The sequence below is a fragment of the Cimex lectularius genome, unplaced genomic scaffold (genome assembly GCF_000648675.2).
Source record: "Cimex lectularius strain Harlan isolate CLEC.00 unplaced genomic scaffold, Clec_2.1 scaffold265, whole genome shotgun sequence".
NCBI lineage: Eukaryota > Metazoa > Arthropoda > Insecta > Hemiptera > Cimicidae > Cimex > Cimex lectularius.
The window spans coordinates 299,154-311,939 of NW_019392812.1; the positions used below are offsets into that span (position 1 = coordinate 299,154).

The 12,786-nt window shown below is 36.1% G+C and overlaps 1 protein-coding gene across 5 annotated transcripts; it reads right to left on the reverse strand.

The window, feature by feature from the left end:
- Positions 1-849: 849 nt before the first annotated feature.
- Positions 850-9,777, reverse strand: LOC106663157 (zinc finger CCCH domain-containing protein 18). 5 transcript variants are annotated; one of them, XM_014387767.2, is made up of 16 exons: positions 9,396-9,777; positions 6,798-7,405; positions 5,841-6,160; positions 5,197-5,331; positions 4,889-5,042; positions 4,765-4,830; positions 4,348-4,511; positions 4,107-4,263; positions 3,860-3,996; positions 3,621-3,788; positions 3,369-3,550; positions 3,201-3,312; positions 2,878-3,142; positions 2,770-2,809; positions 1,590-1,663; positions 850-1,529 (listed from the first exon to the last, which is right to left on the reverse strand). In XM_014387767.2, exons 2-16 carry the CDS (start codon positions 7,398-7,400, stop codon positions 1,431-1,433), a joined length of 2,676 nt encoding a protein of 891 aa, XP_014243253.1. In that variant the 5' UTR covers positions 7,401-7,405; positions 9,396-9,777; the 3' UTR covers positions 850-1,430. The 5 variants fall into 5 exon arrangements, with proteins under 5 accessions (XP_014243253.1, XP_014243255.1, XP_014243254.1 ...); XM_014387769.2 differs by lacking the exon at positions 9,396-9,777 and adding an exon at positions 8,600-9,050 and having other exon boundaries at positions 4,107-4,221; XM_014387768.2 differs by lacking the exon at positions 9,396-9,777 and adding an exon at positions 8,600-9,050 and having other exon boundaries at positions 3,369-3,541.
- Positions 9,778-12,786: the final 3,009 nt, after the last annotated feature.

The window sequence follows — 12,786 nt, forward strand, 5'->3', positions numbered from 1 at the left end:
TGCAATTTGGTAAATTCATGCTGAACCGGCACTGGGTCATTTATTGGGTCTGTCTTCACCCGCATATAAAGAGAGACCTGATAGTGACACAGTGCTGGTTCAGTATTCTTTCAGAGTCAACGAATTTATTTCGGCTCCCAAATTAACTCATATAACAAAGTCCCAGGATACCGTAAGAGAATCTTAGGGAGCTAGTAGTCTTTGAAAATATTCCAAGGGACAAAAATCATCATAAAACCCTCATCAGCCCAGAAAAGAACCTTTTGATCTTTGAAACGAAATTATTCCAAGAATTTTCGGTGCCATAATAGAAAGGGATGATGGTGAAGAGCAAATAAGGTGTACAAGAAGCGAATGTAATAAAGCTTTCAAGAACTTTTCTGGTTATTATCTGAATTACGTTATTGTGTTTAACCTAAATTTAGCAATTTGATCCTTACTTGATCTGCCTGTCCTCACTGGGTTGGTCTATTAAATGCATTTCTGCATTTTGCCATGCTGTATGTGGTGATGATGATCGTTAAGGATCAAATTACAGTTTCATCACCCTGCACCACACTACAGGAGGAAATCTCTGTAATGTTATTAACTCTCATTATGTTAAAAAAAAAATACTATTTACAACTTCTAGAAGAATATCTTTAAAAATTTGTCACATTTTAATTTGTTAAAAATGGTCAGGAATATGTTATACTTTTGGCGCTAACCAATTGTATAAATTAAAAAACCTTTTCTTTTTCTTTAAATAAAAAAAATGTATTTTTAAATTTTATTACAGTCAATATATTACACTCATAAGGTGGAAATAATTGTTAAGAAGGTTTCTAAAATTTTATTAGTTTTTTTTTCTTTTTTCTTAAGTCTTATTTTCCATAAATATTTTACAATGAGTGTTGCCCTAACTCAACTTTGAAAAGTGAGGAGACACTACAGGAAAAAAAAATACCAAGAAAAAAAATTCACTTTTCACTTGGATCTTGCAGCGTCAATCACTCGACCGTCCTTCAACCATGCGCGCTTATAAATTGCAACAGGGGCGAAAACCCTGGAAAAACTACAATTTTTTTTTTATACACTGAAAACATCATTAATATCATTCTATTATATAATTTGATACAGGTAGGTAAATGTAATATATATATAAAAAAGGAAAAGAAAAAAAAAAAAAAAAGGGAAAAGAAATAATAATTTTGGCCCCGGGGTGTTTGAGCCATTCTCCTGACTCGACCCGGGTTATCGCGCAATGTTTAAAAAAAAAAGTAAATAACTCAGCTCCTGTGGGCCTGGTGACGTCGGTTCCTTTTACAGTTAAGCAAATAAACTATCACAATATATACAAGAAAAGCGGACCGGCTCTTCTATCCCGCTCTCCTCGGACTTGCGTTATTTTCTTTCACTTCTTGTCTTTTTATTTGTTGATGTTTTTTTTCTTAAATCTTCGACCTCTTTCTTGCTATGGCGTCTTCGACTGCTTTAAGCTGTTTTAAGAGTTCCTCCCTTCGTGAAGGCGCAAGCTTCTTTTTGCTTATCTATACATGAAAAAAATAAATGTTATGTACCAATTTTCTTTCATAATATTTATCACTTACATTAGGCGATTCGTCATCGTCAAGAGGTGAATCGTTTAACCTCTTTCTACTTACTACAGGAGGTTGTACTCGATCTAAAAACAAATGTAGATTAAAAGCCTTCCACATGACACACATGTTCACATTTACTCTCTCAGAACACAACATAAATTTATTGGGTTGATGCAAAATTAATGCAGGTTTTGAAATTTTTTTAAAAGTTTTTAAATTAAACAAAGCTAAATCCTCAAATCTAACTTATGCATTACAATAAATACTTTTAACTTTATCTTTTATACAAAACATTTTAGTTTATATTGAATTTTATAGAATGAGCACCTGCAAAATGAAAGATGTGCAAACTAAATTTTCATTAAATTTATTTGTACGAATTAATTGGTAAAGTAAAAAGCTCGGCAAGTGGGTACTTCACGAACTAAATGAAGCCCAAAGAAATCAACCTTTGAAATTTGCAAGTCTCTTTTGTTACACCACCAAAATCATCCATTTCTAGATCGAATCAACACGAGCAATGAGAAATGGAGAATGATAACAGGAGGCTTACAGATCAGTGTTGAACAAGGATGAAGCGTCAAAATATTTCCCGAAACCAAATCTGCGCTCAAAAAAAGTTATGGTGACTATTTGGTGGTCTACTCCTGGGGGTGTTCACTATAATTTTCAGAATTATGCTGTAACCATTACAGCAAAAAAATATGGCCAAGAAACTGACAAAATGCACGGGAAACTGCAACATAGTCATCCAGCATTGGTAAACTGTAAGGGGGCCGATTCTTCTTCACGGCATGCATGACGCAATGCCGACTCTGCAGAAACTTAACGACTTGGGATATGAACACCCTCAATATTCATCCGACTTCTCGCCTACAGACTTCCTCTTTTTTAGGCATTTTGATCACTTCTTGAGGGATAATTTTTTTAAAGAATGTTGTGAAGCCGAAGAAGCCTTCCAAGACTTTATTGTGAGTTGAAATATTTTTATCAGCGGAATAATATCCCTTATTATACATTGGCAAAGATGTATAGATTGTGATAGAAAATATTTTGAATAAATTTTCTATATTTTATAAAAATTAAAAATGATTTTGACTACCTTTTCAACACCTGCATTATTTTTGCACCAGCCCAATGCAATAAATTTAAAGATTGGCACATAAAATAATATAACAGTTTAACAAACCTTTCAATGTGAGCTTAATCTGTTGTTTTTGCCCCGAAAGCTAAAACAAAAATTTTTTTTTGTAATATAATTCAACAAATGGATAAATTTACATTAAACCTTTCATACCTTAAGGGCGTCCATCGCCTTGACTTTCATGTCCTGGGCGAGTTTCTCAATCTCAATTTTCTTCCTGTTGACCGCTGGCTTGGCTGTCGCCTTGGGTGGTGGAGTGGCACCCCTGCTCGATGAGGATGATGACCCACTGTCGCTTGAGCTGTCCGATGAAGAGCCGCTCGATCCGCTTGAGCTCGATCCCGACCTGGAACGCGAACTCGATCTGTCTCTCATTGCCGCGGCGAGAAGTCTCGCTGACATATTCCTCGACGTCGTCCTGCAACATGACAAGACATTGGAAAAGGTTCGAGTTTTTTAATTTTTTCATACGATACCTTTCATTGACTGGAGCAGGTGAGGGGCTTCGTCGATTTGAAAACACCATTCTTGGACTAGGAGGTGGGGGATTCATATGTGAAGACCTCTCTGTATTGGCTCCTCGCCTATCTGCATTTAACAAACTTTATAACTTAACTTTTTTAAAAAATAAAGTAAGTACTTACCACGGGAGAAAGGACTCTTGTCTTTGGCCACTTTCGAGAATGTAGACATTATCTTTCTAGAAAACGTGGATCGTGAGCGCGACCTGGAAGACCGGGACCTCCTGGAGGATCTCGTCCTCGACCGCGACCGCGACCGCGATCTTGATCTTGAATAAGAACTGTAACTTGAGCTCCTGCTTGAACTGAATATGTTAAAATCCATGAAAATTGTAAGCATCCGGGGTTTGCAACGTCTGCAAGACAATACTGTACCTTGATGATGAGTATGAAGATCTGGAAGAATAGGATTTTTTTCTCGATGGCCTTGGGGCGGCTCCTTTCCTCAACGGCGATTTCGACCTCATCCATGGATCCGCCCATTCATCGCCGCGGCCAGAAACAGTCCTGTCTCTTTCAGAGCCTCTCGGCCTAGGCGATGGGCTAAATACACACACAAATAATAATATATATAAGAAAAATATGAGATTTTTTTCAATTTTTAAGATTCTTACCTGCCATCTTTCCAGCCTGCTTTTTCAGAACGAGGAACCACGACTTCCCTCGATGAGTATTTTTGTCTTTTCCTATCATAGTAGTCTTCAGGAGGTACGCTGCCCCCATCCCTCGGGCCTACCCTTGCTGGGTAACTCTAAAAAATTTAACACCAAATAAAAGTTAGAACGTGAAGAAAAATAATAATGGTTTAATACAAAAATAAAATTACTGTTTTTACCCCACATTTTGGATTTTTTCACTTACAGGATGATGTCTCCCACTGGAATGGTGGTACCTTGACGGCCTGTCATCGTACCATTGCTCACGTGTGCCCATCATCCCCGGTGGGTAATACCCAGGAGGCGGGTAGTCGCCAAACCTGTCAGACACACTCCTATATCTCTTCTCGCCTTCCTTAGCCCTATAATATAGGGCAATATTTCAAACTGGGAGGGACCTCAACCAGGGGGGAAAAACAGGCTGGACAGGAAATGTCTATACTTACGCATATCTGTCATGATAGACTTCCTCTGGGTAAATTGGGCTTGACGCCCTGGTGTAATAGTCATTCTCCTTGTCATATTCCTCCTGTCCGCTAAGGGTCAAGTTCATCTTCTTCTCTTCAAAATCTACATCAGTCTCCTTGCGTTTATTCGATCTCCTCAACATCTATAATAAACTTTTGTCTTATCGCATTGATTTAACAAATTAAAAAAAAAAAGAGCAAAAAATGTAAAAACTTTATATTAAATAACTGTTAGGTAGGTTACTGACTTCTCGTTTGATAATTCAAAGAGAAGCTAATTGCCTCCTGTTTCTCTTGCATGCCCATTTTGCCAGCAAATCATTCAAATTTGAAGCAAAAGATTGGAACATGCTTACACATAAAATCAGCTTTTTATTTGTGTTGATAACAACTTACCTCTTTGGCTTGCCGCAGCCCCCTTTCCCAGGCAGACTCTCCAGGCGGTTCTTCTCGCCTCATCATCTGAAAATTCAATACCAGTTAATTTTCCTGCTATATACACAAAATTATAGAAACTCACCATCGGACGTTCCAAAGGCCTCGGTCCATACATGTCCATCGGAGTGCCAAACATGTGAGGTGGTGGTGGAGGGCCAGAGTTCATCGGAACAAGAGGCCTGACCATGTCAAACATCGTGTAATTGCCCTTGTCGGTAACACCAGGGTGTACAAACCTTGAAAAAATGAAAAATCCCTATAAAATAAAACCTACGGACGGTTACTGTTTTTAAAATTTAAGATAAGGTCTGGATGCGAGAAATCAGGACAAAAACTAAAATATAAATTATGATTTAAAAAAGAAAATATATCCAGCCTCTCTGATTTTACCTAGGGCTGAAAAACCTGAGGCCAATCCCCCGACGGAACCAAGGCCTAAAGATTCTCGGGTGGCCACGCAGGGCTGGGAAGGTCGGGATCGTGACGGCGGGTGTCTCGCCATTTGCAGGCGTGACGTGACGGAAGCTAATGCCAAACACAAACACATGCAACTATTTACAACATGCTATTAAACACAAAGCAGAAAAAAGCTTATTAATATCTAGCAATTACATGAGGGACTAAAGCGTTCCAAAATCCAAACCCAATGTATAAACTTGTTAAAAAAAATGCTTTTAAATAATCTAAATTAATTTAACTTTTATTCATGTGCAAAACACGTTTGTGCTAAAGAAGTTTGAAAACAAGCTAAATTTGTTAAATGCAGATGTATTTGGTCAGATGCAAGCTTTGTTAGAAGGAAAATAATTTGTTGCAAGGGATTTTTGTTCAATGAAAAAATAAAAATCTTAATTCATGCGCAGTTACAAAATATGGTGACAAGATGGATATTCAGCATAATTGTCCAATTTCAAAGCATAACAGGCATTTGCACAGCTAATAAAGATTAAATTGTTTAATTGCATAAAGAATGCTTTTTGGGAGTTTAAAAAATAAATTGATACCCCGTGCATTGATTTGCAGTTTTTTTTTACCTGCAGCTTGATCCCCAGGTGCACTGACCACGGCTGAAGAACCGGCAGACGGGCCGAGGCTCCGTCTCCTCAGGTCTGTTTTCATCTTCGTCTGATATCTCGCCGTCCTCGAGTTCCTTGACTTCGCCTTCTTCCTCGTCTTCGTCACCATCTTCTTTCTCTTTGTCCTTTCGGTCGGCCGGTTTTTCAGGCTCCTTCTTATCAGATTCAACTTCCTCCTTCTCTTCTTCAGCCTCGAAATCGAGCTGTTCCGTCTCCTCAGCCAGGTTCATGCCGCCAGATGCGCCCCCTTTTTCCTTCTCTTCCTCATCTTCATCGACCTTCAGAGAGAAAAAAAATAAACTTATAACTTCACACTGTACACATTAAATATATTTTCACACTTGCTTTTTGTAATCTTAAAACAATAAAATATATAAAACAAATTTACCGTTTTTCTTTTTGTATTTTATTTTTTAAACAAAGTTAAACTACATGTTTTTTTTTGTTCTTTTGTAGGGACTTATGATAAAATGCTTCGAACAAATTTTGCACCTTTGTTGAACTTTCTGAGAGAATCCACGGTTCATGGCCCAGTGGCTTAATAAATAGATTTTAAAAGAAACATTTGAAAATTTTTGTAATGAAACAATATTAGACAATACCTGTGACATGATGGCTAAAACTTGCAAATAAACACATGCCATCCGAATAATTAAATTAAAATCCAGGTTGCCAAATTTTTTCCCCAGGAGTAGAATTAAGACAAGTAAAAACAAAAAAGATCAAGGGGCAAAGGGTTTATTAAATCTCAGAAACAATCTTTATTATCATTAAGATCTATTTTAATTATTAAATTTATAAGAATCTACAGTGATCAAGTTCAATGGAAAAGCTTTTTTTTTTAATGATCTACAATACTTTTGGCAGCTGTCCACCAAATTTGGTCAGAAATAATATAATTCTAGCAATGCTTACGTGAATGCTTTCTTGTTCTTGTTCACGGTCAGAAACGGACCCTAAGCTCTCAATGTCAGAAACATCTGAGAGGTCCTCGCCATGACTCTTAATCTCCATTTTCTCATTCCTGCGCTGCGGCAAATCCCCTTTGGATTTCTGCGATTTCCCAGATCCGAGAGACGACGAGGACGATATGTTCGACCTGCCGTCTGACATGGATGATCGGTCATCGTTGGGGCTCGATGGGCCTTCCGGCTCCTGCTCGGGAGACCTGGGCGATTCAGGCGGTGTGCGTGGCTGTGCCCTACGGTCGCCCTGCGAGCTCTTCGGGCTTGAGCCGGCCGGGCTGCTGTCCCTCAGGGGCGGTGTAGACGACCCGGACGAACCGCCCCCTGAGCCGGAGTATGAAGAGTGCGGTGATTCGGGCAGCGCCTGAGCCGGCGAGGCAGGCGGGCTGTCCAGATTACCGCCCCCTCTCGGGGGTGACTCCGGGGGCGAATCTATGCTCTTGGCGCCCCTCGAAAAATTCTCATCATCCGACACATCGCTGTTCGCCCTGTTCTCCCATTTCTTTACCCCGTTATGCCTTTCTTCGCTCTCTAATGAGCTATCTGAATCCATTAGGCCTAAAAATGTTTAAAAAAACAACAAAAAAACCACATATAATAACAAATTTAAAAAAGAGAATACACATCAAAATATAAATTATAATTAAAAATAACAATAAATTTACTACTCTATCCCAGCTTGAAACCTGATTCCACAATTTAATTTAATTATTATTAACTATTATCATTTGGCTGGGCCCATTTTTTAAGCGACTACTAGAAACTTCAGTAAATTTGACAAGGTTAAATCTAACATTTAATAAACGGCTAAAGAAAGAAACAAAAATTATTTCTTTGTTAAGAATTCATTTAAATAGATCAGACGACAGGATTGGAACCCCAAATTTCTCCTAAATTGGTATAACTTGTGTAACATACAAAAACGAAATGTAATTGTAAAAAATAACAACCGATCAAGATCTAAAACTAGCAATCCAGGAGTGAAAAATCTGAAAGAGTTAGTTTAAAAGATAATGAAATTTCTCCTTGAGTACAGTAGGGCTACGAACCTGCTTTGCATCTCCAATAATCTTCTTATAGACTGGCAAATAATGCGGAATAAATCGTTTTAAACCATTCCTGGTTTTGTAATCTTTTATCACCAATATTAACCACCTGGCAAAGCACATATACTCGCCAAAAATAAACCCTTAAAAACATAGACACGCTTTCCCACGCTAACTCTAACCATTATTAACCACTATTACCTCCAAACACCTAAACATTCCTGACAGACTGTAACTACGAGGACAGACGGACCAAATAAATCGGAAGCGACCAAACTTTAAAAGACAATTGAACCTGTCGAAGATTGTTGTCCTGCAGGGAAAATCATAAAATTCAATCGAGCCTGTAACAGAAAGTTTTTTTTTTTTTAAAGTCTGGAATCAGCTTGCAAGTCGGTCAGCAAAGATTAAAAAATAAAATTTCTGGGTTTTCCTTTTGATCAAAGTTAATTATTCAGCCAGGAAAAAATTTGATTAAAAAAATAAAAACAAAAAGGCCGACTTTCTTTCAAGTCTGCCGTTCAAAAGCCCCAAAAATTAGCGAATAAGACTGAAAATTGTTTTTTTCAACAACAAAAAAGATTATGTTATTGAATATACTTATAAATAAATTTAAAAAAAAAAAATTAAAATAGGAAAAATCTTTTTGACAAGATTTTTTTCTTTCTAAAACTGTGTTTCTTTGTATTTTCAGATGGATTCTTACCTTACAAATCCAAGAAAAAGGTGCAAACTCTAAAAAGTTAGAAAAAAAGTAAAAACCAAGGGAGGAAAAATAAGAACACCACATCCGGGATTTAACACTTGACTACTTTTCTTTTAGAAAAACTTGCGCGCTTTAAAACATTATCAAACATTCGAACCGCAACTGACTTTCTCGATATGCCAAAGTACGGTTTCGACGGTACCGATTGGCTGTACAAGATTGGGCAACTCGCGTTTACTTTCACCATTTCTGTTTCGGTAAGTTTGTTTGTTTTAAAACTTTTTTTTTTCAGAACCCAATTTTGTATTTTTTTTTGTTTTGTTTTCCTGTAGGGAGAGAAAAGATACAATAAGAGATTATTTGTCATTGCACACAACACATTTTTTCTTTTATCAACATTGTTTAAAAACACAAATTCGCAGTTCTTCTGTGTTAATTTTTTTTAAACCTGTAAACAGCTTAACAAAAATACAAAGAGTTAAATAAAAAGTTAATATTACATAGAAATATATTAACAAATATTATTTTAAATAATTAAATAAAATCTAGCATTAAAAATAAAAATGTACATGGAGTTTTTTTTGTTTTTTTAAGCACTTCTCCATGGGCAACACAGACCTAACAAGTAAACTTGAAAGAATTGAAGAAAAAAAATGATTTTGTTTTGTTTTTTAGTTAAATAAAAAAAGAAGAAAAAATTTGTAAAAATAAAATTAAAATAAAAAGGTTTGAGTTAAATCTTTAAAAAAAGGACTATTATCGTCTTTTCTGTCACAACTTCCGGTATTTCTCTTACCTTTTCCTACAGATCGTAGCCGTGTGCGAATTTCTCTCTCTCTCGTCTTACAAATAAATGTATATGTTACAATATACGTATTATATATTGTTTATAAAAAGTGGGAAAAAAAATAAAACCCTACAGAACGGCTTGTGTCGGTCAATATACGGTTGGGTCTGTAAGTGTCCGTCTTTGTCGTTGTGTGCGTGTCAGCCGGTCAAATCGAAAAAAAGACGTTACGGCCTCCGGGTTCGGGCGAGAAACGCCAGCGAGAAAAGTTTCCAGGTCCGACTCTCGTCTCGGGGGGGTCCGAATCGTGAAAAATGGACGCTCCTCGCTTTTACACTTTGTAACATCAAAACGCAGCCAGGCAGCGGCAGCCAGGCCCAGGTTGGCCTCATCGTCCACCGTACGACGTCTAAAGGCAGACGACAATGAGCCGACGGTTATTCCGTTAAAATGTAACGTTACTGCCCTATTATCTTGTTGAAAAATCTCAAAAAAACAATTATCCACATCCCTGTCCCATTTGTTTTTTGTCACTTGTGAACAATTGCCTTTTTTCGAATTTGAAAATTTTCAATTTTCCACCGGAGGGGGGGCTCATTTTATGGACAGTCTGTATCTCCCAATTTTCCCATTTTCCCTGTTTCATATTTTTATATAATTTAATTACATTATATTAAATGATAGTTTTGTAGACTATCATTTAATGTATGTAAGTGGAACGATAGTTAAAGAGAAAGATAGACTAAGAAACAGAAATAGTCTCAATTAGAGAAAGCCTGAGAATTTACTCAATGAAATAAAATCAATTTTATCAATTTACCATGCATTAAAAGACTAATTTTTAACAAAATATAACTTACCTATATACAAATTTACTTTCCTAATATCTCTACTCAGAAAATGTTCTGAATTGGACCTGGAGGTCATCTACATACATTAATATTTACAATACTTTATATCTCTTACAACAACAAACATATCTCTTACATAGATTAAAAATAAAGGAGACCTAATAAAGAACCCTGTGACAATCTGAAAGTGAGAGAGAAAAAAGTATGAGGAGTTAGGAAAGAATAAAAGTTGTGGAGTGATACTTTCTTTATTTTCAACATGCACCATATTACAAGTTTTACTGGAAAAAAATCATACAAAAATTATTAGTAGAGAACACATACACACAAAAATAAATAAACATTGCAAAATGGCACTTATCAAAGGAAATATGGTTTTGCAAAAAGTTGTAAGAAAAAAAAAAGTAGAATGAATGAAAGCTTTCGGAACAGGTCAACTTAGACACAGGAGTTAAACAGGGATGCATCCTGTCAGCCATTCTCTTCACCCTGGTAGTGGATGCAGTCATATGCTCATCCATGGAAGAAAGGAAAAGCAGTATCGGAATGCAGGAAAGATTGGAAGACCTTTATTTTGATGACAGTACTCTTGGTGCCAAGAATAACTGCAAGCCAAAATAACGGCCCAAAACATTACTAAATAAATAAACGCTAATGTGATGATGCAGAAGACATCAACCTTGAATCAGTTGAATCCTTTACCTACCTAGCAGTATGGTGTCAAAATTTGGTAGTACTGAGGATGATGTGATCCTCCTTAGAAAAGCCTGTATAATATTTATAGTATTTTGTACAAATTCCATTGGCGAATATTACTGCCTGAAGCCTCCTCAGCATGGAATCAATTACATTTTTGATATAGTTATCAATTTTATTTCACTCGCCTAATAAAATTTATGAACACTCTGGACAAGGAATGGTCTTGAAGAAGAAAGCCAATTTAGTTGCTGCTGACAAATTTTTGAACTATTTTAAGGTTTGAAGGTCATCCGTAGACATATTTAATGTTGTTTTGCCCTGTTCATGATCTTAAAATAGTTTGAAAACTTGGCAGTAGCAACTAAATTTGGTTTCTTCTTCAATACTATACCTTGATCCAGAGTGGTCATAAATGAAAAAGTGGTTGATACTTCTAATACTGAAAATAAAATTGATGTGTAGTGTTTATATCACGATTTCCAAATAATCAATAAAATTGATTTTAAATTATTTTCCCTTAATTTTCTGTTCACATTTTAACTTGTGTTTCTTAGTGACCTGTTGTTTTCTAATTTGTTAAAGTCATGAGGAGCAGTGAAGAATGAGGTAGTTTAGAAACACTTTTCTTTCTTTTTTTTTTTGCCAATGTTTTGACCTTTATGGGTCATCTTCAGGGCATAAAGTGTGATGCGATTCTTGTGGTGTCCTATTGGTTTTGTGTGCACACAACATTTTCACACAAAACCTGTATGACACCACAAGAATAGCACTGCACATTATGCCCTGAAGATGACCCAAATAATGGTCAAAACATCAGCAAAAAAATGAAAAAGGTGTTTTTCTAAACTACCAAAAAAAATGATCAAATTTTAATGTCTAAATAATGGTTGGTGTTTCTGCAATATATAGAGCAATAAACAATCACATTACCCATCAGAATAATTCAACATGGACACAGGAGTTAAGCGTGAATACATCCTGTCACCCACTCTTTTCACCCTGGCACTGAATGCAGTCATACGCTCATCCCTGGAAAGAAAGAAAAAAGGTATCCAATTGGGAATGCAGAAAAGAAGTAGGGATAGAAATCCATTTTTCTGTGAGGAGTGGTATGGTGATGGAGGTGGTAATGGTTTGTCGTTTGGACCTGAATTTCTATCCCTACTGTGTCTTTATCTCTGTTGATGTAAACCATTTCTAAAAAGTTAGTTTAATATTTTAGGATTGTCGAAATTGAAGTTGTATTGGTGTTCAAAATGGCGGGTAGCCCATGCTGTAAGATTTTGTTTGGTTTTTTTGCAACCATAGTTGTTTTACCTTCTTATCCAGATATTGGGATGGAATTCCGATGTAAGTCGACAATTTATACAATTGATTTTGTAAATTACGTCAGACTTATTTGTTAAAGATGTGGGATCTTTAATTTTGGATAAAAGGGTTTGAATCGTTCTATAGTTTTTGAAGGCTACTTTAAAGTTATGAAAATAATGAAATGTATTTAATTTGTATGATAGACTGCAAATGGAATGGATATGTATGTTGGTTTGTCTTTGTTTGACAGAATTGATGTAGAGTTATTAGTGATAGTGGATGGTGTTGTAGTTTTTGTTTATTCTATTGATTATGTGTTTAGGCTTGTGTTTGTTATGTAGGATATGTTTATGTACCCTTGTATAAACAAAAAAACATTAATATCTCTAACACTAAACACGACAAATAACATGACAGAAAACACACTTTGAGTACAAACACTTTGATTAAACCTAAATTTTCTATATCGTGGACGTCATTGCATAAATTCATATTAATATCCTTATACAAAAATGTCTTTCTATACCGACTTCCTTCCC